Source organism: Aspergillus flavus, chromosome 2 (assembly GCF_009017415.1).
Source record: "Aspergillus flavus chromosome 2, complete sequence".
Lineage (NCBI taxonomy): Eukaryota > Fungi > Ascomycota > Eurotiomycetes > Eurotiales > Aspergillaceae > Aspergillus > Aspergillus flavus.
In genome coordinates this window covers 2,518,725-2,546,495 of record NC_092409.1, presented here as the reverse complement: position 1 = coordinate 2,546,495, position 27,771 = coordinate 2,518,725, and the positions used below count along the sequence as shown (strand labels likewise).

General features: G+C 47.9%; 9 protein-coding genes across 9 annotated transcripts; 7 read left to right on the top strand and 2 right to left on the bottom strand.

Moving 5' to 3' along the window:
• Positions 1-114: 114 nt before the first annotated feature.
• F9C07_3034 (putative mitochondrial GTPase) lies at positions 115-2,074 on the bottom strand (the record flags this gene model as incomplete). Its single annotated transcript, XM_071511052.1, has 2 exons — positions 115-2,006; positions 2,065-2,074. 2 exons carry the CDS (start codon positions 2,072-2,074, stop codon positions 115-117), a joined length of 1,902 nt encoding a protein of 633 aa, XP_071363737.1.
• Positions 2,075-2,254: 180 nt separating this feature from the next.
• Positions 2,255-5,384, top strand: F9C07_1229229 (uncharacterized protein). The gene is made up of 5 exons (XM_041289596.2): positions 2,255-2,930; positions 3,023-3,126; positions 3,209-4,272; positions 4,332-4,536; positions 4,793-5,384. Exons 1-4 carry the CDS (start codon positions 2,888-2,890, stop codon positions 4,351-4,353), a joined length of 1,233 nt encoding a protein of 410 aa, XP_041142643.1. The 5' UTR covers positions 2,255-2,887; the 3' UTR covers positions 4,354-4,536; positions 4,793-5,384.
• Positions 5,385-7,103: 1,719 nt separating this feature from the next.
• Positions 7,104-9,877, top strand: F9C07_3036 (putative telomere silencing protein Zds1; the record flags this gene model as incomplete). Its single annotated transcript, XM_071511053.1, has 3 exons — positions 7,104-7,120; positions 7,204-9,613; positions 9,665-9,877. 3 exons carry the CDS (start codon positions 7,104-7,106, stop codon positions 9,875-9,877), a joined length of 2,640 nt encoding a protein of 879 aa, XP_071363736.1.
• Positions 9,878-10,783: 906 nt separating this feature from the next.
• F9C07_2225626 (uncharacterized protein) lies at positions 10,784-11,261 on the top strand (the record flags this gene model as incomplete). The annotated part of the gene is made up of 3 exons (XM_041289594.1): positions 10,784-10,809; positions 10,896-11,004; positions 11,103-11,261. The coding sequence occupies 3 exons, from the start codon at positions 10,784-10,786 to the stop codon at positions 11,259-11,261; spliced, it is 294 nt and encodes a 97-aa protein (XP_041142641.1).
• Positions 11,262-16,934: 5,673 nt separating this feature from the next.
• Positions 16,935-20,159, top strand: F9C07_2277358 (putative HECT-type ubiquitin ligase-interacting protein cred). Its single transcript, XM_041289593.2, has 5 exons — positions 16,935-17,189; positions 17,273-17,416; positions 17,475-17,793; positions 17,854-18,282; positions 18,338-20,159. The coding sequence occupies exons 1-5, from the start codon at positions 17,128-17,130 to the stop codon at positions 19,193-19,195; spliced, it is 1,812 nt and encodes a 603-aa protein (XP_041142640.1). The 5' UTR covers positions 16,935-17,127; the 3' UTR covers positions 19,196-20,159.
• On the top strand, positions 16,944-17,142 carry F9C07_2128303 (uncharacterized protein; the record flags this gene model as incomplete). The annotated part of the gene is made up of 1 exon (XM_071509100.1): positions 16,944-17,142. A coding segment is annotated over one exon (177 nt), but the record flags the coding sequence as incomplete, so codon positions are not given.
• Positions 20,160-20,562: 403 nt separating the features above from the next.
• Positions 20,563-22,336, top strand: F9C07_3039 (PH domain protein; the record flags this gene model as incomplete). Its single annotated transcript, XM_041289592.1, has 4 exons — positions 20,563-20,691; positions 20,757-20,882; positions 20,959-21,051; positions 21,107-22,336. The coding sequence occupies 4 exons, from the start codon at positions 20,563-20,565 to the stop codon at positions 22,334-22,336; spliced, it is 1,578 nt and encodes a 525-aa protein (XP_041142639.1).
• A 477-nt stretch (positions 22,337-22,813) lies between these two features.
• F9C07_3040 (uncharacterized protein) lies at positions 22,814-23,912 on the bottom strand (the record flags this gene model as incomplete). Its single annotated transcript, XM_041284676.1, has 2 exons — positions 22,814-23,465; positions 23,530-23,912. The coding sequence occupies 2 exons, from the start codon at positions 23,910-23,912 to the stop codon at positions 22,814-22,816; spliced, it is 1,035 nt and encodes a 344-aa protein (XP_041142638.1).
• A 1,773-nt stretch (positions 23,913-25,685) lies between these two features.
• On the top strand, positions 25,686-26,853 carry F9C07_3041 (Glyoxalase/Bleomycin resistance protein/Dihydroxybiphenyl dioxygenase; the record flags this gene model as incomplete). The annotated part of the gene is made up of 4 exons (XM_071511054.1): positions 25,686-25,719; positions 25,782-25,817; positions 25,887-26,597; positions 26,678-26,853. 4 exons carry the CDS (start codon positions 25,686-25,688, stop codon positions 26,851-26,853), a joined length of 957 nt encoding a protein of 318 aa, XP_071363734.1.
• Between the last annotated feature and the right edge of the window lie 918 nt (positions 26,854-27,771).

Below are 27,771 nucleotides of genomic sequence, written 5' to 3'. Positions count from 1 at the left end.
CGCTTTTTTTTTCTCTCTGAACGTTAAAAGGCCAACTCTCTGCCCATTCATCGCTGATTGAATGAATGCCTTGGGTATCTTGCATACAACGCCATAAAGACAAGGGCATCATCCTCAAGTTCCACTTCCACTCACCCGTCGCCAAATCATTACTGCGGCTGCTCCAGCACAGACAACAGCGCCCAGTGCAATTCCCCAGGCCATCCATTTACCCTCAACATCTTCCTCACTCCGTGGAAACGCCGTGCTAGGCTCCATAGCCGCTTCAGCGATATGCACAAAGACCTCTTGCATTGAGCTCCAAGTCACACTAACATGCAGAGGTGAGCTGGGCATATTTAACATTGCAGTATATTCGTGCGGTTGGTACTCAGCCCGTTGGGTAGTCCGATCGAGATCGGCCTTGAGAGCAACAAACACGCTTGGAAGCTCCTCGAGGTGAGGGTATTTCGATCGTAATTCAGGGATATACGCAAATGAATCGGGATCCGAGGAGTCGTAAGTGTACACAATCACGTCACACTGGTCCAATAGCTTCACCTGGTTTTCCAGTATGGCAGGCTCTAGCTCACCCAGCTCGTCCAGAATCAGGTAGCATTGTTTACCCCCCGGCAGTTCCACCGTGTTAACCGCAGTGCGGGGTTGGATTGTAGGATGATATGTAGTGCTGAAACCGCGCGCAAGGAAGGCATCGAGAAGCGCAGACTTTCCTGAGCCGGGAGGCCCAAGGACATGACCCAGTACAACATTACGACCCACCCGTCCAGGGCGCTTTCTTCGCTTTCGTGGCCGAGTTACTTTTAATGCAGCCGTTGTAGAAGGATTGCTTCTGTCGGATGATTCAAACCCAAGATATGCCAGATACTCCAAGGTAGTTTTGGGCGATGTAAAGGTAGTCATACTCCATTGTGCAAGCCAGCCCTGAAGTGTAACATGACCAGCTTCATTGCGTACAGTAGAAGATGGGAATGAGCCGTCTGCCCATGAAGCGGGTAAGCCTGGGGTTGGCGCAAATAACGACGCCAGCTCGGCGTCGTTCAATCCCCCATCGTTATCCTTGTCTGAGAGGAGGAAGAGATTCACGAAAAATCGATATCCTTCCGGGGAAAGCTCGGCAGACGCATACGGTGGGACCTCGAATCTTGGGTGGAGAAAGCTTTCTTGAAGCGAGAGATTGTCTGTGTACTGGAAAGCGCGCAGTATAATCCAGACGGTTTCATGGCGTCCTTTCTCCGCATACATCTTATTAAGATGTATAAATCCCCGGCAGTCAATACCAGAAGGGGCCACTGAGGTTGGATGTGTCTTCTGAATGGTTTCTTTTATATGCACTAAGTCTTCCTCACTCAAAGGCTTTTCGAAGCACCTCATCTGGAAATCCTCGAGCTCCTTATCAGATAAATAACCATCACGGTCCTTATCACTGAGATAGAAAATCCGTTGTAATGCCGCGACGGCTGCCGGTTTCAGAGCCGACTCCTTAGAGTCGAACAAGGGCGCGATTGGGTGAGTGACCGCCTTTTGACAGAGGAAGAAAGCCTCGTTCACATTGCGGTGTTCTCGCGCGCTTGTCCGAATGCATGAATCGATTTCCTTGAATTCTGCCATCAACGGTAACATCTCTTCCTCAATAACTTGTGCTTCACTATGATCCGCGGCGAGATCGGACTTGTTGGCGCATAGTACCACGGGTACATTGACTCCCAAAGAGCGGAAGTACGGAAGCCAGAATAGTGCCACTCGTTCATAACTGTAGTGATCTGAATATACAAGCAAAATCACGTTCGATTTCCGGATCTCCCTTGCCAAGTTGCTCCGCTCTTGAGGGAGAGCGGACGTGTCCACCACTGTAGTTGTCGTGACATTCTCGGGGGTTCCGATCGTTGGGGGGATCGTAATCTGGGGCAAAATTGGCTGGATCTTATTCGTCACGAAGACCCCTTTCACAAGTGATGTAATGAGACTGGACTTTCCAGTACCCTCATCTCCACAAACACAAATTCGCACTGGAAAGTGTCAGTGTCGCCCGTGACCTAACTAGTGTTGTTGACAGTTTTATCGCACCTGTAGCCATTTTGAACAAAGGAAAGCGATTGAAATCGCCTCTCTCAAATCATTGCCAGATGCATTCTTCATGAAATGCTAATGCAGCACTGTAATCGGAAAAGGTAGACTCAAATGGTTGGGCAAAGGTCTTTCGGTATTCAGTTGCTATTGCGGTGATCCTCGGAGGTTCGGCGGTGGCTGTGCCGTCTTGCAGCCTCAGGTTTCAATAGTTAGCTGGAATCAAGTATTGATGTACTACGTGAAAGCGACGAGGAGGTGGCCTGTTTCGAATTTTATCGATGGGGGAATAGCTTCTATCATATTGTGGCTGTAGGAGGTGTATACTATGTTGGTACTTTGTACTATAATATGGTTTTACGTTTACAAACGATGTCATCGAAGAGAAGCTGATAGAACGACCCAGCCACACTTGTTACCACTCTAAACATACCGCGGCAGGCTGCTTGCGGAACTTACCCTCGTCCGAAGGCTGCTGATCACTTGAGTTATGGATGATTGATTAACCCAAGAAAAATTCACCATTTTTTAACCTATAGATTCTGTGAAAGTCTCTTCTCCATCGATCCTTTACTGCGGTGGTTTATCTTAGTTGTAATCCCACCACTCATTTACAACCGGAACTGCGGGAATCTCGACCTTATTTAGTTAACTGTGAACCTGTCACTTAGTCAGATCCACCTCTCGGTCGTCTCCCCATCCGAACGGCGAACGGACTCCGCAGAATATCCTGCTATCAATTTCTCCGGCGCAGTCGTCTCCTAGAACCTCCTTCAATTCTCCTACCAACTTTACCCTTCAGGTTCTAGCGAGCACAGTCAAAATGCCTCTCGGGATTCACAATCCCTTGCCCTCGTCTTTGAATAGTATGTGTCATTTCACTACCCGCCCAAGTTTCCCCGCACTTCTCATAGAGGGGGCTTAAGAGTCGTATACTAACGCTGTTTCTACACAACAGGCGAGTGTAGAAAGGCTGGTAAAATTCTCGCCTCGTTTATCGACCCTCGACAAGCTTTTGGTCCTGATAAGATCATTCCTCCTGAAATCCTAGCAGGTGCTAAGGTAAAGAACGATCTCGCAAACACGAGTTATAGCTTGTGGATAAAAATAAAGTACCGTCGGAAACTGACTGCTGGTTTGCTAGGGGCTTGCGGTCCTCACCGTTCTTAAGGCCGGTTTCCTAGGCTCCGCCCGATTTGGATCGGGCGTAGTTGTTGCCCGCTTGGCGGATGGCTCCTGGTCTGCTCCCTCGGCTATCGCAACCGCAGGTGCCGGATTCGGGGGTCAGATTGGATTCGAATTGACTGACTTCGTCTTCATTCTCAACGATGCCGCCGCTGTCCGAACATTTTCTCAGGTGGGAACTTTAACTCTTGGTGGTAACGTTTCGCTCGCCGCAGGACCGGTGGGCCGCAATGCAGAGGCTGCCGGAGCGGCAAGCACAAAAGGCGTGGCCGCAGTCTTCTCTTACTCCAAGACGAAGGGTCTTTTCGCAGGTATCAGCTTGGAGGGAAGCATGCTAGTGGAACGGAAGGATGCGAACGAGAAACTCTACAATAGCCGAGTGTCAGCTCGGCAGTTACTCAGTGGGACTATTAGACCTCCCCCAAGCGCGGAACCCCTCATGCGTGTGCTAAACTCCCGCGCATTTTATGGCAACACGAGAAACGGGGATGGGATGTACAATGATATACCCATTTACGACGACCATCATGATGACGTGGTGTGGGAAGGACGACGGGGAGATGCGTACGGACAGGGTCTCCGACGTGACCGCACAGGTGCCAATGATGTGGATACCTACGAGTACCGGGACCGACCACGCCGCGCAAACACATGGGCGGATGATATATACGACCGGCCTGCCGGGGGTTTGAGTCGCTCATCAACCACTCGTAGCCCTCGCAATGATACCTTTGACACATACGGCCGCAACCGAAGTAACACAGCGCCATTCGAGGAGGACTATGTTTATTCTGACCACAAGCCCAGCCGGCCCACAGCACCCAAGCCTGTTTTCGGGCAACGGACAGGACAAGCCCCTTCTCTGCGCCAAGACCAGGCGATTGCCCTTTATACCTTCGATGCGGATCAAGAAGGGGATCTGGGCTTCAAGAAAGGCGACATCATCACGATTGTTAAACGCACCGAGAAGAAGGAAGACTGGTGGACGGGGCGCATCGGAGATCGGGTTGGCATCTTCCCTGCGTAAGGAAACGTTTTCTTCCCAGTTAGCTCAAGTCTTTGGACTAATGAACCGTTTTTAGGAACTATGTCGACACAGCCTAGAAATCTTACTGCCAACTCCTGGCTAATGCGCAACGAATCCTAACGAACCAAGAAATCAAGCCCTTTTTTTTCCCCGAATTTTTTCGTCGTTTCATGATTCACAATCGAACCGAATGCGTTTCGGTCCATACTGCAAGACGTATCGTACCCAATTTGGTCGAAATTCTTGTTTCAGCTTCTAGTGTAAGCGATGGTGTTATTCTTACACGAAGTGGCTTGACCGGCGTGTCCGGGATGAACCCGTGAGATGGAAACCTCAGGGATGTTTTGTATATCTGGATTTTGCAGCACTTCCCTGTCTGTCTTTCTGTATTCTTTTTCTTTTCCTTTTCCTTCTATTTTTGTTCCGTGTTCCTTGTTTCCTGTCCCTGGTGTTTATAGTTTCCATTATCCTTGTGCATGCGTGAAATGTGGATTTGGCTTACAGGTTTGGTTTTAGAATGAAAACTTCCCCTCTGCGCTGTTTATGTCATTCGTGGATTACATCATCTTGTTTCGGTTCTCCTTTCTTTCCCTCTTCTCCTCGCTTGTGAGAGTTAGCTGCGCGGTGTCCAGTTTATTTGGCTTCCCTCAAAGGAAGGGATGAAACAAAGAAGGGACCGCCCACCAAACCCGAGTCATAGAGTGTCGTCAGGGCGAAGAGTCTTCAGCGAACATTCTGTGCAAAACGTGCGTGTACATTCCTAGGAATACTTTAGACGGATTAAGCGATATCCCATTCCACTCGTACCTCACGTCTATGTATTATCCACGGGGCAGGGCCCGCCAGCCATAAATTCCTCCGAAGTCATCAGACGCTCTCAGCCAATGAAGGTCACGGACTCGAGGCACGAGACCCGCCAAGTAATACTAGTAAAATGTAAAGAGGTGGCTAGCTAATGCTTTTCTCGGTTGTCAGAGGTCAACAAGGCTGAGAAAGGCATGGCAACATTCCCGATGATGGCTTGTTAATGGAGATGGTGGACGGGCCACGGACCTCCAGCCCAGCGTGTGTTCTTTGCGAACACATGAGCTTTCAAGGCAATAATATACTACTAATGATTAAGTGGAGGACTATGAGCGCATGAATTCGATCAGGTGTCCAATAAGTGCAATCACGGAGCCAGTGTGGTTCTTTGATTATACAATTATCCACTATCCATCCCCTTGCATGGCAGGGGAAGACTGGTGAGAAAAAATAATCTTCAAAAGAACATGTATATATCATAGTACAACAGATAAAACCCTATTAGAACATCAGAGATGATCACGGTCTTAATTAGATGAATAGCATTTTCTTATAAGAGCCAAAAGCAAATTCGAAAAGGAAAATAAAGACATATCTAAAAGGGGGAGGCGGACAGTAAGTCTCACCACTAGTCAGCATGACCGGAACCACTGAGGAATGGATGTATATTTTCCTTAGCATACATATCCTTGTGGCTTGGCTGTTCGAGTGGACATCAGAGGTTGGATTAAGTTGCGGATTTTATATACTTTTGCCGTGGGACACGTGAGAGACGCTCCCACATCGAACGGAACTAACCAGAATCACTAAGAATGAACGGACGCAGCGAGAAAGATCAAACATAAAATTCCATTCTCAAGAACAATACTCCGTAGTGTGAAACAAATCGAGAGCAGATTCATTCGGAAATCGAATCCTATTACTCGTTATCAAGCACTGGGAACATGCTGATCAACGATCGCCTATCGGTCAGACAGGGCCACTCTGATCGTCCCATTGAAAAACAGTGGAGCAAAGAAATGTGACTAAGCGCGGTGGTTGACAGTCAAGGGTATGATTATAATAAGAGATAGTATACCTAGTAACTCTCCCAAATTGACCTGATCAAATCAATCAATCTATTCTTCTTGCACCCATGGACATAAATCAGATCGGTGTGACCTAGCTCAGACAGAAAAGAATAAGAAAATAAAAAATAAAAAAGAGCAAGTGACCTGCCCCCTGAAAAAAAGATCTGAAGGGTATGAGGGTTAGTGTATAATATGGAGTAATAATCATTAAACCCCCGATCACCGACTCTAAATCTGGACCGAACCGTTGTTCCTACACACAAACTAAGTGGAAGTGAAGCAACTGCAAGTCTGCTTTTTCCCTCGCCGCCCGCCAACCAGCCGTCCAAAGTCCAGCCAACCAACCAAACGGCTTTCTCCTCGAACAACCCCCCCGAATTGCTATTTCCCATCCTCATCCACCATTTCCCCAAACCGATTACAGTTGATCCGACATTCACCACCAGAAACTTTCTTCAGCCTCCTTCTTACGTCGGCTCAATACCCCCTTCTTCTTTCCGACCTCCCTCAAACTCGCCTCTTTGTTCTAGAAACTCTGCGACAAGCCCCAAGGTCGCCGGATGCCTAACCCTTATCCGCATCTTCTCGTCCCCCCCGGTACACTGGTGTTTGTTCCTCTCCATCGACATTTCTTCCCCGCTTCCATGATTCCATGAACACCCTCTTATTTTCAAGTTTCGCCCGCCCTGGTGGTATAGTGACCTCCTCTCCACGAGGCGAGTATCCTATCGCCCTTCGGTCCTCCGTCAATTTCGGGTCGTCTTCCTCCTAGGTTTCCGGTCAAACCGCTCTCATGCAGGTGCGTTAGTCGACATGACCCTTACCGTTCGCTAGCCTTCCAATTTTTATTTATTTATTTATTTTATTTTATATTTTTTTTTCCACTCCCGAAAGAATCCACCCAATCACTCCTTTCGTCCTTGCCCTAGATTTGTGTCTAAAGGCAAGGTTGTATGGCTGATCATGGGTTGTCAGGCAATCCAGAACCTTGCGGGTTGCATATGAGAGCTCTACCTAAACTAACTTATTTTCGATCATTTAGGCTACATCGAGTCCCTCAGAGGCTGGCGGAGGATACGCAACGCGGAGAGGCCATGCATCTCACCTGTCGATTAGTGACCCAAGTCACCATGTCACGGAGGCCATTGGTCATATGTATGATGATGATTACGACAGAAGGAACTCCCAGCGCCTCAGCTATATTTCCTCCCCTTTGAGTGAATCGATCTCAATAATTCCTCCGAACCTTGCCGGCGCTGCATCCCCTACCTCGCCGCAGTCAATACAATTGCAGAACCATTTAAATGCAGTCAACAATCATCACCCCGTGAACGGAAAGTCCCGGCCGCCCACTGATGGGGCCACTTCTTTGGATAGGGAAAGTAGCAGTCCAGCATCACCTAGCTCAACCGCATCACCTGGATCAACAGACACCGCCACTACATCTTTCCCCCTCAACGACATTGACTACGAGTCAGACCCTGCTGCTGTGGCCCAAGAACTCAACAATCTTGCCGCTATCCGACGAATGTCCATGGATGTAGCTGCCACGGGTGATCCTGACCTTCCGAGCTTCAACTCCGATTTTTCCGTACCACCCTCCCCCTCCGCCGACGAAAATGACGCTGCTCGGTTATTTTGGGTTCCTGCACGTCTGCATCCAGAGTTAGCCCCTAAGGAGTTCAAATCCTTCCTCGAGAGTAAGACGGAGCAAATAAAGCGGAGATCTGGTGACTTCAACTCCCTAGGACCGGAACGCCAAGGATCAAGTGGAGGTCTTAGGCGGAAAAGGTCTATGTTGTCTAGACAAATCGACAATTCTCATGGCTATACGGATGGCGCAGAACGGTTAGAAAGAAAACGATCTCAGTCGAGACGGGATCCTCTGACCCCTAATCTACAAGAATTGGAAAGCTTGGTAGATAATTCTAAACCGCGAAGTACGAGTCCTGTTACTTTGTTAAATGAAATTCAGAACCTCGGAATCACGGCAGATGAAGACAGGCCGATCCTTCCACCCGCGCCCCCAGGTCACAGTCTTAGACGATCCACGAGGACTCAATACAGAAAGGCAGGAAGTTTGAAAAAGGGTGAAAAGCTCCCTTATTCCAAGCGATTCGCAAAAGCCTCCGACTTGAAGGAGGGTACCTTATCAACTGCAAATTCCTTTGGTGAACAGGCTACCTCGGGTCTCACCCGAGTATCAACCGATCCCACTCCCAGCATAACCCGAAATCAGGCCTGGGGAATACATGCTCAGTCCGCAGCATCACCCTCTAACGAAACAACCCGCTCCGCGCCTGAATCTGTCTCGGACCAGCCGCAGTCTGGAAATGACCGGCCAAGTGAGTCCTCAACAGTGGAAACTGGGGGGCAAACAAATGCATCCTCGCAGACACGTCAGTGGCACTCGCGCCTTAGCTCAAATGGGCGGTCAACTTTGAACATTCCGCCTACAGAACAAAAGATTCCAGAGATTATTGAGACCCCTCCGCCGGAATCTAACGCAGCACCTACGACCCAAACCTCACTGTCAAGTGCCACCTCTGGGCGCGGATTCGCTCATGACTCCCCATCGCCATCGTCTTCGCCGGCGAAGGGATCAGGGAACTACGATCAAAGTTCAAGCAAATGGTCACTACACAACCGCATGCATAGCAAGGACAGCGCGAGCACCCTTAGTGACTTCGCTAACAGTCCTCAGGCTCTGCCGGGAAATAGCACCCGGACAGATAGTCTTTCATTCATTCCTACCTTGTCAGAGGAACGCAAGCCTGAAACGAAGAAATCGAAGGATAAGAAGGAGTCAGAAGGTAGCCGCAAGTCGAGCTGGCACTGGCTGTTAGGCAGCGAGGAGAAAGACAAGGACAAGGACAAAGAAAAGAAAAAGGACAAGGAGAGCGATGCTAAGAAGATTAAAGCCAAACTAGTTGATAAAGTCCATGAGACAGCGAACGCTCTCCCGTCTTCTAACGATTCAGGGCAACGTGGACGTGAGAGCCTTGTCTTGGACCGGCTCGACCCTAAATTGGAAGAAGAACGTCGAAAGGACCATGTTAGAAGGACTTCGGGGGAGTCAAAGAAAGAGAAGGAGTCCGGCTTGTTCTCTTCATTATTTGGAGGTGGCAAGAAAAAGAGCAGTACCGATAGTCATCATAAGAAAAGCTCATCTCGGACCTTGTCTCCTGACCCGCCACCACGGGAACTTCGGCCTGATGTTGATTATCCTTGGACCCGTTTCACCATTCTGGAAGAGAGGGCTATTTACAGAATGGCCCACATCAAGCTTGCGAACCCCCGGCGCGCGTTGTACTCACAGGTTCTACTCAGCAACTTCATGTATTCGTACTTGGCCAAGGTACAACAAATGCATCCCCTAATGCTCGCTTCGTCGGCATCGCAGAGACATCAGAAGGCAAGGGACCAACAGGATGATTATTCAGGGTACCAGCAATATCAAGAGGTTAGTACTATTTACTCTCTATAGCTACACACCCGTTAACCTCTTGTATAGGCCCAGATGCAACACTACAGCGATAGCTCCTACGATGATCCTCAAATGTATGAATATGGTGATGATTCTCATGATTCTTACCGACAACATACACGTGGTAGCAAAAGTGGCTATGAAAACGGGCACGCATATGGCCCCGGACATTATCAGTATGGAAACTCGACATTCGGTGACGATGTCCAGCTAGATGATGACGATGATGACATGTGGTGACAGGAAAGAGGAGTACCCTGTCCCTTACCTTATTTCTTCTACAGCACATTCAAATACCCCTGCTTTGTCAGCCCCCTTCCCCCCATACCATTGTACACTGATCACGTCCTTCTCATTATCTCTTGTACATGCCTTTTGCTGTTTCAAAGGATGACGAAGGCATCAATCATATCACATACCCAGTGACGAAATCCTATGATTCCACCACTGTCTGCTTGCACCCTAACATACTGTTCCGTCTCATCCCTATATAACGCCTTGCATCTGGCGGTATTTGTCATGCCAGGTAGTGCTTGGCAAATCATGTTGCCTTGGATCGGCAATTTTTCTTTGATTTGTTTGCATAGCGTCTGGGGTTCTCGATTCATTCTCACTTCTGGTTGCTTTGACACATTTATTATACATTTCTATCCTTTCAGTTCATATGTTTCAATGGACCGACAGCTTATCATGCTGCATGTTCAAGGAAGCTATACTTGTCCCCTTTTCCATACCCGAGGGCTGATTTACTCTTGGATCGGTACATGATGGCATGGCACACAGTAGATTTGGAGGCTCTCTGAAAGCTAGAATGATGAGGGCCAAGGTACTGTATAGAATATACTACGTATATCATTGCAACCTGAGTACTATCTTGTGCGGTTTCTCAGATCTGTAGACATATATTGCGGAGATAGTATCACGTGATAAGCGGCATCTAATCTCCCCACGGGCCTCGCCATCATCAGTACTGGTCTGCTGTGGCTGTACTCACCTCGTCTCAACGTACCTCAATCGACTCCCTATATTCCTCAACTTGCCCAAATTTTTAGCGATACTGGCTCATTCAAACTTTAATCAACTGGCCAACCGAGCAGTGACAGACATACAACCTGGATCTACAGGAAAGCGATCATATCTGACAAGATGGGAGACGCCTACGAACGTGAACAGTACGACACACATTTCCTCTCCACCGTCTCAGGGGCTGCCCAAGAATGCAGCTTCAAGGACCAACTTGCTGATAATTTACCTACAGACAAAACAACGCCCTTCTGAACTCCCTGTCGTCGAAAGTTTCGGCACTGAAATCCGTAACCATCGATATCCACGATAATGCCCGAGATCAAGACACTCTCGACCACTCCGTATGTCGCCACCCCACCAGATTTTGACCGATATCACGTCCATCCTCATCATCATTCAACTGGACCAATACCCACATGTAACTAATGCCGGAATACAGAATCAGGTCTTCTCCTCCCTGTCAACAAGCCTGACAGGCAGCGCCAGCCGCTTGACGCGCATGGCACGTCAAGGCGATACCGTCGCCGTTTTGAAAGTCGCCGGGATAGTCATCGCCATCGGTCTGGCATTATGGGTGATACTGGGATGGATCTTCTGAGACGATCGAGTCTATTCCCACCGTCGCTGTCTTTCATCCATTTCGATACGCAATATAGTCCTTCGAAGATAATCACTATGCCGTGGATCGTCTTGCTGGTTCGAGATTGATATCGCGTGCTTTGTGCCATTTATATCGTCGTCTTTTCACAGCGTTGTGCTCATTCACGCTTCTACGTCGGTCCTCCTTGAATTTGCAGGACTTTGCTCTTATTCTGCTGTGGTTTTACTCGTGATTTTACTATTTCGTTTTTGGGTCCGTGGTGGGGTTTTCTTTGGTCACAGGTGTCAAACCCACCTTTACATATGCATCGTTTTGTCTTCTGCCGTGTGACCACTATCTCCATCATATACATATGACCAAACCGGCGCGGGGTAAGAATACTTGTGCATTTTGATTACTATTATTTCATTACTTCCGTTTCTCGCCCTTTGATTATACATCTTCGTCGTCAATAACTGTATCAATATTTTTCTCGTTCCTCGATATACGTCTTAAGAAAGCGGGGCTATACTGTTTACCCGGGATTGGCAGATGGATGTGGAGAAAGGAAATGGAGTCCTCACTCAACAGACCTTGATCAGTGGATACTTTAATCTCTACGGAGTACACTACATTAAAACCCTACATAACCTGATTTGCCAGAGCGCTGTGGGCTGATATTTATCCAGTTGATTCTCCTCGCAAGTACGAAGTAGATAGAGTCTAGACTAGGCTGATTTAACGATCTTCGCGTCCGATTCTGTAAATTTTAGCCTATACAGCAAATACCCTATTGGCTGTGCTGCATCGATCTTATCTCAGATCTACAGATAGATGGAGTGTGCGAGATTAATTCAAGGGTTGGCACATACCAAGCTTCATGGTCCATGTTTAGAGGTGTAATCCAATTGTGACGATCACCGCTACGGACTCCGGCGGTGACTCAGTTCTAATTGCCTCACAATAAACCTGGGGGTGGTATATACTTATAGAGAGCTATTTCATGATCCCGGTCACGAGATATTAATATGGTGCCTTCGATCCAATCTTTGAGCATTGTTATTTCGGTGGCGGAGGCGGGAAGCAGTGGCTTGGGATTATTGCGCGTTTAGTGCAACGAAACGTCGTCACATTAGAGCGTTCTGGGGCCTATGGGTAGAGATTGATATGGAAGGGATTCGACGAGGTATACCTTAAGACTTGTGACGTGGACATATTGGGCCTCAGCCACCGACGAAGATCTGCTCACTTGGTATTGTCGTGAGCACTAGATCCCGGAAAATACGTATTGATATCCAAAAGGGTTTAAGCTGCTTTGTGAGGTCATTACCGAAGTATAGAATTCCCGGCAAAATCCTATTCCCTTAGCCTTCACATAGTGTAGGATAGTGCGGCTGTCATGTCGGGTTTAAACGTACGAGTTTAGGTTATCTCAGTTTCATTTATTTGATGATGTATCCTGATATTGAGGCTTGGTTGTGGTCTTTCTATTCTCCAGGTACATATAGTACGATGTTGGTTGTATGAGTAGTCCCAAAGCGATCTTAAATTTGCGCTTCGGTGTACTTCCACAGGGAGGAGATATACATTCCGTAACAACATGGCTAAGCTTCCAATCATTCTAATGTTAGTTATCGGATATGATCATGATCGAATCTTGAATTGTGGCAACACTCATTATATGCGCACGTGGTATAGGCAAGGGTAGAAAGATCTCTGTATCTTTGCGATTAATATTCTGTTGTTCTTATTGTTCGGGTAAAAAATCAAAATTCGGGTAAAAGAATAAACGTGTGCCAAGTTGGCCAACGTGTGCTAAGGAAAAGTCATCATTGGCTTAGCTTCTCGTCGCCATGTCGCAATCGAAACCTAGCAGATAGGGGAAATTGCGCCAAGGTCAAAGCTCCAATTGTATTGTGAGAGTACTCCGTTGGTACGGGATACGGTTACCGGAATGATATTATTATCTCAGGTGGAACCATCGGTAACAGTCCGCTGCGGAAACGAAGTCTCCATAGATAGCAGTAAACTTTTTCTAGCCTCAAGGTAGCGGTCAGAATTTCCCTCAACGGCAGCAAATGACGGGCAGACGGGCAGCTCCGAGAAAGTGGGTATCAACATGGAGCCTATCTGTATTCGTGTGCCTGGCAAATCTGCTTGGCAAGGTCGAGTCATGAATGGCATGTTACTCGTTGTTTCATGATAGTTGTAGTGGGGTACGTTGTTCGCTTGTCTTGAATGAATTGACTGAAACGGTGAGAGACATTTGCCTGAGCGATTTTGACCGGGTTTATTTTCCAATAGCTTTCTAGCTCTGCTGGAGAGTCAAAGTGGCGGCCCTGCGATGCAACATTCTTGATATCAGATTCGGGTTCTTTTACGACTTGGCACGACTATGCCGTATAGAGACACCGGGTCGCTCAGCTTATCCCAGAAAATTTGCTCGGCATGCCGATGGACTTCGCCTTGACGAAGCCGTCGGCATTGTGTACTCCGAAGATCTTCATCCACCTATAGTAATGCAGAATCGTGAAACAAACCGTTGTGGCTATTCGGATGCAATGCAACAACACGCGAAAGGCCATGTCCCTGTAATATGTCCAATAGGAAGGATGATAGGAATTACCACGCCTCTAAATATGCGAGGAAAAGATACTTCATGTTACTGGCTAGTTTTCCTTTGCGTATACTTCCAGAGAGATTACTCTTTGAGAGGCTCATGAGAGCAGTGACGCCAAACTTAGAGTTGCTCGCAAGCCATACCCTGTTAGTCGGCACGCCGTGCCTTGGTCATTGAAACAGTTATCTGTGACAATTTAGTGCGTGATTAGCGCTCTGATCCGACCCACACCACTAACTTTGCCCGGATGATGTGATCACCGCTTAAAGCTGCATGTCGACCCTGGAAATTTTTCTGTTCTGGAACGTGGCTCACCGAATATGATCCTGGTCGATAGCCTGATGATCGACGATGCCGCATGTTCACTTTGGGAAGGTGCAAACCCTTTGATAGCAAATCCTTTTACCTACCATCCTTGTGTAGGCGTGGAACACGAACAAGGATAACAAATTAGATAAAGAAAAATCCTTAAAATTGTCGTAAACTAGACAATCTCTTGCGACGTAAGCTCAACCGTGATATCATGGCTTGCGTCAAGACGATCCCTTTCGAGCGGTCTAGGCTATTGGGTAAGTGTTCGAAGAATAGCGGCCCGAGAGCTTCTTTTTTTGATCAGCGTCACCATTACGAGACAGTAATCAACTTTACGAACGTGATGTATTACCGTTGTAGGAGCCTGGAGAATGACTTTGTCTTTCCTAAGCTGTTGACGCCGAGGATCCGAGGTAGAAGTATTGAGTATTTAATTACCAGTATCTGTACGGAGTATTGAAGAATCGGGTTGCGCTGCCGATAGAAGTGCGAGATTTCCCGATCACATGCGATAGGTCTCCCGAGACTGCCCGACTTACCTTTTTGGTACCAATTCTGCAGTCTGATTTCAGTACCCCGTAATATAAGGTTTCATGTCACTTACTCCGTACTACTCCTATACCTGGTACTAGTAGTACTACTTGAAGGTAATTGCCTTATTTGTATTCTGCAGTTTCCAAAACTTCTTTACGAGTGGCTGCGGAGGTTTCGGAATATCGCGCAAAAGGCATGACACGTGGATCTTAATACGCACTGCATCCAGGCGGTGTATTCCGTAGAACATGTCATGCTCGCACATGGATTCCAACCTCCGGTATCATGAGTTGTCCGTGATTATGCTTCACTGTTGTATGAGGCATATGCATAGCCCCGGTGACACTGACACAGATTACAGGGAGCAGATTGAGTTTAACCGCCTTGTCGCACCTCGAACCGCGCATGCCTGTGAATGAACATAATCAACTATTTATACAAATCATTACGTGATCATCAACTTGATTGTCCGAGACACTGTAATACAAAACTAAATTTGGAAGATCGATGATTCTAAGATTAATCATTGGATCCTCGAGTACCCGTCAAATTGAATGAGCTCTTTGTCTCGAAGATCCATGATGTGTCGACTGGCCTAGAATTTCCCTGGTGGAGCGATGGATCCCAAATGTAGTTGTACAATGATAGCTTCTCATGTCCACAAATCTTGGTTCGAGCGTGAGCTTAGCTTCCACTTTAGGAGCTACCATGGACAACAAAGTGTAAAAGCTGGTAACTCATTATTTGTATCTATATATATTTATTTCTTGTTGTTTAGGGAGAAAAATCATCCTTACTTGATTTCTTCCGTGCAGGATTCATTGCAATATGTAGTCTCTTATCAATGCCACACTGAGTCACTGTCAGCTGTGTTATGGTTGGGTAGCGGAATATCAGGCCACCGCAAATCCGCTGCAGTCGGAGCGTGTTCAAAATCGATCGGATATCAATTTCCACATGAAGACTGCCTTGCAAAAGTACCTTAGTTATAGAGTTCAGGCGATGATGAGTAGATCATCAAGTGGGTGTGATCACACATATGAGAGCCATGACGAATATCATCCCACTATCGCTCTGGAGCTGAGAAGGACTAAATTACTCGGCAGATGCTGTGTAACACACCCTGCATGCTGCATGCTACCCGCTGTAGGGATGTGAATATTAGGATTCTCACTGCCGCTGATGATAGCCTGATGAAACTTATTGGTAATAGTTGTACGTAGGTACCTGTGGGACATGGGAAATTAAATTAAAAGCAAAATCATGCAAGCGCACCTCCGATTATTCCTCCTATAGTTGTTCCCGAAGGGGCTCCCTTGTGATAGCCCACACCGGCTAAGCCGACTGCCGCCCTATGGCCGATCTTACTAGTATGAGAATAACCTTCCGAGTCTTGGTACTAAAAGCCCGGCGATCCCAGAAAGGTGCAAGAGTCATACTCTTTCATGCTAATGACTTGCAGGAGATAGGAGCACTAAAGACTATCTACTCAAATAAATACCGCCAGCTATCTCGCCTAACTCCTAGTTTTTATCAGCCTTTATCCTGAAAAGGCGTGCCACGAACGTATCGTTTTCATACCATACCTTACCAGGTATCATTGACAGCTAAGACCCTGTGTCCACCACAAATTCTCCGGTATGTTTGGTGATGTAACGTATTCGCCTTACCGCCCGTCCGGGCTCCCTTGTTCCTGCTTTTCCTTCGAATCTCACCACCTGCTATAACATACTCTCTCTATACCAAGCACACTTTCATTTGGTCCCACGCGATGCTTTAAATATATTCTCTTGATACCAACTATCTTTCTTTCTCTATCTCTTACATAAATTTGATTGTCAATGCGTTTATCCCAGTAAAAACTGACCATCGTCGAAGTATAGCACACAATCTCCTCTCTATCACTCATCTCTCCTACCGTTCTTTTTCTATCTTTATCGTCCAGCTTAGTCACCCCGTCTTGAAAAAGATCGCATCATCTCCCAACCTAAAGACTCATCTCAGTCGCCACTCCGGGCCAAAAGAGAGGAAACTCCGAAGCCCAATTTTTCGAGGGTGACGGAAACGGCTCCTGCGCCCCCACTGTCGAATAATTTATCTCTCCTTGGTGGGACCCGTTGGTGACCCGGTTTGCCTGTAAATCTGGACAGTGACCGGTCGATCAGTCGCAGGCTCCATACTATTTGCACCAAAAGAAAAACCTTCCGTTATCTTGTGTCATAGTTTTTCCTTTCTTTTTTTCTTTTCTTTTCTTTTTTTTTTTTTTACAACCGACTCCCTGGGTGCTTTTTCTTTTCAAACCTCCCGGCTTCTTCTCTCCTCTTTTTTATTGTTCAATCACCGGCCTTTCGAGTTTTCTCCTGATTTTCTTCACTATCTCCTGGCAGCTGCTTATCTACGGCTGTTGGTAGAAACGCCATGGCCCTAAGTTTTTTCAGTGGTGGGGGCAGTGCAAGTCATGCGAAGTACTTCGATATCCGGTGCGTTACATCCCGCCGCAAACATTTCCGGAAACCTGAGTTCCATGTCGGAATTGACTAACATCCTTCGTTTTCTGTTTCAGTCTTGATGAAGATTATATTGTTTTTCGCGGTGGAGAACAAGAGGCTGCCAGTGCACACTTGAGCGGAAAGCTTCTTCTTTGCTTATCAGAGCCGTTGTCGATCAAGCATATTCGGCTTCACCTCACTGGTATATCGCGAGTTTGGTAAGTGGCGTTTTCCGGGATTCACTGGTTGATTTTGGTAACTGACCGATGCATCCAGCTGGCATTTGCCATCCAGTTCTGCTGGCGGTGGTAGGAAATCGTGGAGGGAACGCGTTATCTATGAAAAGACATGGAGATTCAGAGACCCAGGTAAAGGCAAAACGGAAATTTTGCCTGCCGGCAACTATGAATATCCTTTCAACCTCGTCCTGGAGGGCAACATGCCAGAAAGTATCGAGGGTCTCAGCGATACCTATATCACCTACCGATTCAAAGCTGAAATAGGACGCAAATATGCGAAGGATATTATTGTCCGGAAGCCATTGCGTATCATTCGGACTTTGGAGCCTAGTGCTCTCGAACTGGCTCATGCTATGGTGAGCGACACTTCTCCCGTGTATAATTTCACATGGAATTGCTAACCTTCGTTTATCCAGTCGGTGGAGAATATTTGGCCCAACAAGATCGAGTACTCGATCAGCACACCAACAAAAGCCGTTATCTTCGGAACCAGCATCCGAGTTGACTTCAAACTTATCCCACTACTTAAAGGCCTCACAATCGGACAGATTGTCTCTCAACTCATCGAGAGCCATGATCTCACCCTCAATCCTGAAGATCCTGACAGTATCCGCAACACGTACAAGAACACGCGAACTATCTTGAACGACGAGTTTGAACTGGATCATGATAATGCCTTGGAAATTATTGATGAAGCGGCAGAGGGCTATCAATTCTCGCGTTATTTGGATCTCCCTAAAACTCTGACAAGGTGTCTGCAAGATACGGATACGAAGGGTATCAAGGTCAGACATAAGCTGAAGTTCCGCGTTCAGTTGATGAATCCAGATGGGCACATTAGCGAGGTATGGCATTCCCTACTTATTTGCCATAATGACTATTCTGACTATTCCATTGCAGCTGCGAGCTACGCTTCCTGTGTCGATATTTATCTCTCCCAACCTCGCGATCGACGAGAACAATAACCTAGTCGACCAGACTCCGCAATCCGCTCAACGGGCAATCAACGATATCGCTCAACAGGCACCCCCGTTGTACGGCGAGCATCAGTTTGACCAGTTGTATAGCGAGCTTGACCCTAATGGTTACCGTACTCCGGGACCTGGAAGTGGCCCCGGCACACCTTTTGGCACTCTCAGCCGCAACCTCTCTGCTGAAAACCTCGCTTCTATGAATGCTTTGACGAACACCGACATCTCCGCTTCTGCGCTACATAGCCGTCTATCAAACCTCTCAAACCTCAATATCACTCGACCCCATCAGCCATCGCCCACCGACCATGAGTCTCAGAACGACAGCGAACACCGACGTCTAGGAGTTCCTGCAGATTACTTTGGGCCGTCATCGGGTTCTAATTCTCACAGCCCTTCGAGCCCGGTGCTCTCGCGGCGACCCTCTGATGAAGTTGACCATGAGCACGTTCCATCCGGAATGGCCACGCCATTCCATCCTCAGTATGCGGAAGTGGAGACTCTGAGCCGTGTTCCGAGCTATTCGACCGCAGTCCGTACAACGGTCCGTCCCCATGATTCTGATTTGCCGGATTATGATGCCGTCGTTGCAGAAGACATTCCCGTTCCGCCACCTCTCCAGTCACCTCAGCAAGCCCATATCCGAAATGCTGGGCGCGGATCTAGCCAACTCTTCTCTTCCCTGGATATTCTTCATCATCGGCCGGGCCTTGGTCACTCTCACTCCTCTAGTCACGATGATGAAGACCGAAGACTGCGACTCGTTCAAGCTCGGGCTCGAGTCTAGAATCAGGACAGAGGCCGCTTCACCTGCATAGCGGAGGGGACGTTGAACTCTCAAGAGATGCGCATTTATGATGATTACGGTACTGTCGGCGCTGGACGCTGAGAGGCGCTATATTTCAGAGACTCTCCTAATTTCACGATAGAAGAAAAGCAACTACCTCACTTCGTTTTGTATCTATATTAGACCGGGTATTGGGTGCTCCTGGGTGCTTTCCTTTTCTTTTTTCACATATCTATAGAGGTGGGGATGGTATGGATTTGTTCACCGGCGTTTATACTAGATGGTTTGGGTTTACAGGGCATGGACGGCTTAGGCCGATGACAAGCATGAGTTATGGCGACTTTTTTCAAACACTTGATACCTTAGTATTGTTTCCTTTTCGACATTAGTAGGATAGCTTCAAGCCATGACGGTAATATATAACTATCTATCCTTCCTTTCAAAGCTGAGCAGAGCTAAACCTAAGATTAACTGTGTCCTCGATAGTATATTTCCCAATCATGCCATGTGTTGATTGAAAGTGGAGACTCATGCAAAGGTCCCCAATAGTTCTTCAGCTCTTCGCCACCGAACTGTGGCTGAGCCTTTGCGCTTTGTCTGCTTTCGGATAGTCTGACCCATGAAGACCGTTCGAGCCACACATCGGCGTCGTTCGAATCTCGATCTTAAGCAGTTTCTATTCGTTGGTTTCCTTCGATGTGTTTACTCCGTAGTTACGTGTGATACATTTTGTGCGGATTGATTCTTTTTCCAGCCTGTATAGTCATACTCTAGACGTTCTAGAGAGGATTATCATGACAGAAAGGGACGAGGAGATCAAGAATTCTGATTGAATCAATGGGGTTAAATCAAGGCAATTAGAATTTCTGGGAACCAAAAAACCCCCATGATGTGACCTGTGTTCCTGGTGGACTAGATTGTGAGAAGATTGAGCTGAGGGGTAAAAAAACGCTAAGGAAGCGGTCGGTGACTTCATCGTTGGCGACCGTCGATCTTTTTGCTTCCACCTAATAAGTCCTTGACATCCTCCATCCTATCCCCCCTTTTTTCCTCTCCTTCTCTTTTTTCTCCACGGGATATGCTGGTGATCCAAACCCGGTTTTTCTCCAGTTGGATTTTCTAAGCTCGGTAAGTGTTCAACAACTTTCTACACTTATGCGGAATATGCGCGACCCACATCTCCCCTCACTTTGACGGAATCGAAAGATGGAGCCACTGACGAATAACGGTACCTATAGACTCGACTAAATTCATTGGCGGTTCCGACTCCCTCCACAGCAGCAGTTACTTCCATTATTTATTCTGCTACTGAATCCTTCTGTCGCACCTCTACAGACGTCACGCATCCGCACATTCACCTCACAACCATGTCTACCCCAACCAGTCCCGTGGACAAGCTCCCTCATCGGTCGTCGACCCTCACGAGTTCCATTGCTCCGGACCGCCGAGCCTCTATGAGTGATGATGAGGCCATTCCGGACTCTGATAGCAGCGAGGTACACCTAGATATGCCTTATGATCGGTCGATCCGTGGACAATGTTAACGTGCAAGTTTCGGTAGACTACGAACCTGCTGAACGAGCGTTTGCGCGCTTTGAAGCACATGTGTGGTTACCTGGAGGACTATGTTACCGTGACTTCGAAGGTACAGAGGTCGCATTCGAAGGACTATGAGAAAGTCCTCAAAGTGAGTGGGCTCCCTTCCGATTATTCCTCGATCTACCTATACATCCAGATTTAGTTAACAGAGATTGTCGCGCTAGACTGTCAGTGAACCGCTGAAGGAAGGTCACCACTTTTCCCAAAACACTGGTGGCGTGGCTTCTATGTTTGAGAACATCCGCGCTAATACTCAGGTATAATCTGTTGCGCCTCTCCTAATTTTTGCTCTCGTCGTTAATGCATTGACAGGGAATGGTGAATATGTACTTGGAAACGGAGAAGAACCTTAAGGGAACTGTGTCTCCAACCTTGGAGCGCCTCCATAAGGAAATCAAGGCCAAGTCGAAGGAGCTTACCAGTGGTGCTTCCAAGAGTGCAAAGGCTGTGGACAAGGCCCGGGCTGTCACCCAGAAGCATATTGAGCTCCTTGCCCAACAAACGGCGTCTATGGATGCTGCCGCAGGAAACAAGCTTGAACAGCATCACGACCCTTACATCTTGCGCCGAGGTGTCAACCATCGTCTCAACAAGCAGATCATTGAGGAGAACAACAACCGCAAGGATATCATTGCTGTACAGAATAACTTCCAGCAGTTTGAGGCGCATGTTCTGCAGACCATTCAGGGGGCCATGCAAGAATTCGTCCAGATCGTTTCTGGCCAGCTCGAGCATCAGGGTACTATGTATCAGGATATGCTGGGTTCTGCTCAGAAGATTCCTCCTGACTTCGAGTGGGTCAACTTCATCACGAAGAATGACAATGTCCTTATCAACCCGGATGCGCCCCCGAGGACCCTCTCCAACATCACTTTCCCCAACATGGATCATCGTGCGACCATGGCACTGATCGAAGGGTCCTTGGAACGCAAGTCCCGTGCCATGCTTAAGGGCTATAGCTCCGGATACTACGTTGTCACCCCCGCGCGGTACCTCCATGAATTCAAGGATGACGACGACTTCCGCCGCGATCCGGCTCCAGAACTGTCCCTATACCTTCCCGACTGTGTCATTGGCGCGATCGACGGCGTGAAGTTCAGCGTGAAAGGCAAGGATGTCTCGGGCAGTAAAGTCGGTAACGCCTTCCACACTACCACTGAATTGAGCTTCAAAGCACACACTGCCAACGACGCCGAAAAATGGTGGACCGTCATCAAGGATTGCACCCGTGGCCCGGTACATACCGCTGCCGCCGCCACATCCTCCCAGCCGGCAAGCCCTGCCGTCGCCCAACCCCCAGCTTATAGTGAGAAGGCAAATGAGGCAACGAGCCCCGCCCAGGCTACGGCTCCCCAAAGCGCAACTCAGGCCACAGCCCCCGAGAGCGCAACCCAGGCCGCGCAACCAACGCAGCCTGCTGCGAGCGAGGCAGCGGCTCAATCCCCGGTCTCCCCCCCTGCAGTGTCTCGGACCGCTAGCACGGCCAGTGGACACTTCCATACTGCTCCGGGCGGAACCGCCACTACCGGTGATAAAGCATAAGTCAGTCCATTAGTTGTCTATATCCAACCTGGACAATTTGCCTATAATGGTTGCTATAATAACTTTCCTTCTTGAAAGCAGAGATCCAGCGATATACCTTCTTTTCAAAACGCTATTATTCTCCCCTAACCTATTAACCAGTTAGCGAATTGCTATAGGTTTGGTGCCTAAATTTCTTTTCTTGCTGTAAAAATTTTAATTTGTTCATAATAATCAATTGGTCGAACAATGCTTGCTAGGTCCACTAAGTCAAGTAATTCTCGGTACAATTTCTGCTCTGTTCAAACAAAAAAATCGAACACGGCCTTCATAAATCACAAGGTTGAATGACAAGACGCTTCAAGACGGGAGTATCGATCAAGAATAGAATCATAGGCTAAATAACAAGAAGCTCATACGGCTCATGAAGAAAAGTAATATAGAACAATTTGAGAAAACTGAAGGTTAGGCGAAGGAAACAGCGATGGTGGCATAAGCCTAGAAGTCCTCGGGACTCTCAAGATCCTCCAATTTCTGACTGAGAAATTTGCCCAACGCTGCAGATTTTGATTCTAGAGCGAGCAAAATGGACGGCGACGATGAAAGGTTCAGGCTCGCCAATCGCGCGAGGTCATTGCTTCGGTCGATTTCGTACTGCGTTTCAAGTTGCGCATCTGATTGCATGTTGGCCTCGCTGTGAGTTCGGCTGATACTGTTGGGGGTTCCGTTGGTGGGAGTTTGGTTGGTGGAGGTACCGTTGGCGCCTGTTCTAGGCTCATGCAGGGGGAACTCGTCCGCACTGGCGTTTAAAGAGCCATTCTGCGCACCATTTGAAGGGCCCGTCTCTCCTTCGGGCTCCAATTTGGACGGTCCAACGGCGGCAAGGAGCACTCTATCCGCTATTCTAGTGACTACAGCGACAAGCTCATCGAGTTCAAAGACGATGGACCCTACGTCGCCAAGAGAGACGGATTGGGCTGTCACATATGATGATGGGTGACTGGCGGGATTTACTCCCGTTAGGTTACCACTTGAGGCGTTCTTTGCGTAGGCTGTGTAAGCGGCTCCGTATGTGGCGGTCAGATTCCGCAGCTGCCGGGATGGAAGAGATGAGGCGTAGGCAAATATGGCACCATTAGTACCAAATACTCTACATGAATGACAACCCATTAGTACAATAGTGGGGGTAGTAAGTTGATCACGATATACCGTACAGAATCGTGGTGATCTCAGGGGGCGAGAGGTTATCCTCCAGCAAGTCGCTGAGGGCCTCCGCGTCGAGCATTTTGATATCGGGAAGACCGGGAATCATGGTGTCGTGGTCGTCGCTGTTTGAGATATCGTCTTCTGACTCTTCGTTTTCGAGGGTCCAGTCACGAGGCGGTGACCAGGAACAGTCTTCAGGAAAGAAGAAGCAGTTGTCTGAGTAGTCACTGTCGTGGTGATCGTACTCGATCGGCTCGTCCGAGTACTCTAAGAGATTTTGGGCGTACTTGACCGGACTTTGTGCCCAATACGGACAGTGTTCTGCTTCGTAGAGAGCAGCGGATTCCTTAGAGGAATAACCCAATCGAACTGAAAGTTGATACTCAGCCATTGCGTCTAGTACTAGAAGGACAACCGGTGCAACCAAAAGTAGTTTAGAAGAATCTAGAAGCGCAAGGGCATGGGGATGACAGTCTTTAAAAGGTAGGTGGGCAGCTAATCTTAAACGGTGTATAGCGCACCACACGATCAGGGGCACAAAAGTGGTTAAGTTCGAGGAGGGAATGAAGCCAGGAAATGGGCTGACGCTCCCATTCCATGACTAGACCCAATGCCGCGCAAGCCATTGTAGGCACGAGTTGATCAACATTGATCTCTGAAAACGTGGGGAAAGTAAACCGTGGGGGATGCAGGGCGGGTTGGGTAGGCAAGGAAGGATGCGAGATGCAGTTGGACAGGACCACAGAAAAAGCAAGCAACGGAATCCACGCAGTCGCGTGTGATCTAAGCAGACGAAGATCGTTCGGGGGAAATTTGGGGGAATCAACAAAGAACAACGGACAAACCTTGATGGAGGAAAAGGGCGACCAGCACTTGGACGAGTAATCCGAAGCTGCAATTTGGTCAGATTATCGCCGGCAAATGCGGCAGACTGGATATAGAAACTTCGAGAGAAACTCGGACAGAAGTAGGGGATGCGATAGTATGTATACTACTGGAGAAGCAAGCAAGAGGAATGAATGGATGAATGAACGCCCATGTCATCACCCGATTGGGTATTGTCCCCTTCCCTATCAGGCCACCGCCTTCGCTGCCCTCTGATTTGGCTTACCCAAAATGGTATAGCTCTTTGGCTTCCAGCTCGATTTACATACAAGCGTTTGTCAATCAAATTCCAGTGTGTCCCTCGAATATTATACGTACTCCGATACTAGCACTTGACTATCAAACCCCCGGCGAGTCCTAATATTAACAGAGTTCAGTCCCACAATGCGAAGATCATTTCGTATCTCTCTGCTTGAGTCACACTCATTTGTTATAGCAATATATATTATGCGCTATGGTCTCGAATCCATTCTGTCCGAAGACTGCGACGTGAAGTTATACGAGGGAACTTATCTAGAGCCTTGTGTCTCAGGAACATCCGATATCTTATACTCATCACATCCTTATAGATCTTCTCCTATATACGCTAGGTCACATCTAGAGTTCCCAGAACTTGATACCCAATAAGTAGAAAGCATAAATCGCTGGGCCACTTACGGGCCGTATTCGCTTGACTGGTAAGTACCCAGTGTCTAGTAACTGATTGGTGCTAATACTCAGTGACTAGGTATGGATCTCAGCTTCTCTACTAATTTAGTGCCTATTGGTAATATGTAATCACGTGCAATTGATATAGATGAGGATGACCAGGGACTCAGGTACATTATCATCTCTTTCACTTTCACCCAAAAGACAAAACATATAAATCAATGAACAAATATATAACCAGATTCTGATACTTCCCATTCATTATACTCTAGACTACAGGCACTCTGTTGAATAAGTTCCAACCTTATGAAGGCAATACACAATGGAGCGCCATAGCGTCATAGGGCGTCCCCACCTTTTCCACTTCAAGTTCTCTCCCCACGCCGCTCACTAAGCAATTGTAACACAAAACACCGCACCTATTTTTTCTTCCCTCTTACCCCTCCTGTCCCTATGTTTGCTTTTCGTGTTCTTCCTTCCTTTCGCACATCCTCTACCAGGGTCCCCAACCTAAGATTTTCTGTCCCATCAGGTAGGCCTCGAAGCAAAAGCTTAGGCTAAGATTTACCCCACCGGTGGCCCTGTCAGCTACTTACAAATGAATAAAGGAGCCAATCGGTATATCGCAACCATGGCGACGGATACTTCCACGTATAAGCTCAATCGTTAGTCGGTTCCCAATCCATGGAATGCAAATGAAAGGCTGACAATGGCTCTACTTGAACAGACACTATGATCCGGGTCAAGGACCCGAAGAAGTCCCGTGAGTATCCCTGCATCATGGCGTCATTGTTGGCTTAAATATTCGCGCTTACTGAACCCTTTATCTCAGTGGAATTCTACAAGTTCCTCGGACTTACTCAGATTCAACAACTCGATTTCCCCGAAAACAAGTTTTCGCTCTACTTCCTCGCATACAACGGCCCCAAGTCCCTGCAGGGTGACCGTCACTGGACGGACCGCAACGCTGTTCTGGAGCTCACCCACAACTATGGCACAGAAAATGACCCCAACTACAGCGTAGCCAACGGCAACACGGAACCTCACCGGGGCTTTGGTCATATTGCCATTTCTGTTGACAACATTGAATCGGCCTGCAAGAGAATTGAAGATGCTGGCTATCCTTTCCAGAAGAAGCTCACTGATGGACGTATGAAGCACATTGCTTTCGCCAAGGATCCTGATGGATACTGGGTTGAGCTTATTCGTCGTCATAACGAGGATGTGGGTACGACAACAGATACCGCCAATTACCGACTCAACCACAGCATGCTCCGTGTGAAGTGCGCAGAGACAAGTTTGAAATTCTACCAAGAAGTTATGGGCATGACCCTTTTACGAACCGCCGAGAACAAGGATGCAGGCTTCAATCTCTATTTCTTGGGATACCCTGCAGGAAACCCCAAAGTGCAAGAGGATGCCAAGAATCCCGTGGCTGAGTGGGAAGGTTTGCTCGAGCTCACCTGGAACTATGGAACGGAGAAGCAAGAAGGACCTGTCTACCACAATGGCAACGCTGAGCCACAAGGATTCGGCCATATCTGTAAGTGACCTGCCCTTTTGGCGACGTCATCTTGGAGCTGGAAGAGCCCTTTACCACTGACGCTGCTATACTTGCTGTAGGTGTTGCTGTTGACGATCTCAACGCCGCCTGCGAGCGCTTCGAATCATTGAATGTCAACTGGAAGAAGCGTTTGACTGACGGCCGGATGAAGGATGTTGCCTTTGTGCTTGACCCCGATGGATACTGGATCGAAGTGATTCAGAACCAGGCACTTAAGCGCACTAGCAATTGGTAATCACAGGGTAGCTGTTGAGCTCTTTACTGATTGAGGTATCGCACCTGCCGTCGCGCGCATGGTACTTTTAGCTATTAATATATCTTATCAATGTTAGTGTAATGGGAGCATACGTGTAACTACTAGGATACATGTCAATATCAATTGAAAGTAGGAACTGCAATGGATCACCTGAGAGCGGGAAATTTTACCTCAGGTGGATAGTGATGAGTGTTGCGTCGAGTCTCATAGGGCACTCTGGGGTGCAAGTGGGGCGACTCCCCGCCCAGTCAGAAGCCATCAGCTCCTATCGTTTCCAGACTTCCCCAGGAACCACACCCCAGGGACCCAACAGCTTTTTGCGCTGCCATGCTGAGCAACTTCATCATTCTCGCGAATCTTGCTATGGACATGTATTCTGCTAAGCCATCCTCTGTAGATGTCGGCTGACCCATGCTTTCTCTTCGTTTCGTGAATTAGCCGCCCCGGTTGCTTCTGAAAACCGGAGAGAATTTCGTCTCCCCCACGCTTCCCGCCACACTAACTTGTGCGATGGAGTCTCAGTCAGAGAAGCCCAAGAGGGCGCCTCGCAAACATGTCACTACGGCATGTGTTCCTTGCCGGGAGAGCAAGATCAGGGTACGTGAATGATTTTGTTCGAGATGCCTTCATCGATCGTCACATGACCTATATTGTATTTCAACTGACGGCTCTTTACCAGTGCGACGGAGCTACTCCGCATTGCCATAACTGCGAGAGGAAAGGCAAAGACTGTAAATACCAACACGGCGATGACAAACGGAAGTATGTTCAGCTCATCCTATGTCTACTGCTGGTCAATTTTGAAATACATTTCGTGTCTTGAGTACAGCAGATCTCGCGTTCTGGAGAAGGCAGGCAAAGCTTGTGATCTACGCTCGCACACTGCAAACAGGCGCT

Coding starts and splice junctions, on each gene's coding strand:
- F9C07_1229229 (XM_041289596.2), top strand. CDS start 2,888: ATGCCTCTCGGGATTCACAATCCCTTGCCCTCGTCTTTGAATA. Junction 2,931..3,022: donor CTTGCCCTCGTCTTTGAATA/GTATGTGTCATT, acceptor TCTACACAACAG/GCGAGTGTAGAAAGGCTGGT. Junction 4,273..4,331: donor CGGGTTGGCATCTTCCCTGC/GTAAGGAAACGT, acceptor AACCGTTTTTAG/GAACTATGTCGACACAGCCT.
- F9C07_2277358 (XM_041289593.2), top strand. CDS start 17,128: ATGGCCCTAAGTTTTTTCAGTGGTGGGGGCAGTGCAAGTCATGCGAAG. Junction 17,190..17,272: donor GCGAAGTACTTCGATATCCG/GTGCGTTACATC, acceptor TTTCTGTTTCAG/TCTTGATGAAGATTATATTG. Junction 17,417..17,474: donor ACTGGTATATCGCGAGTTTG/GTAAGTGGCGTT, acceptor CGATGCATCCAG/CTGGCATTTGCCATCCAGTT.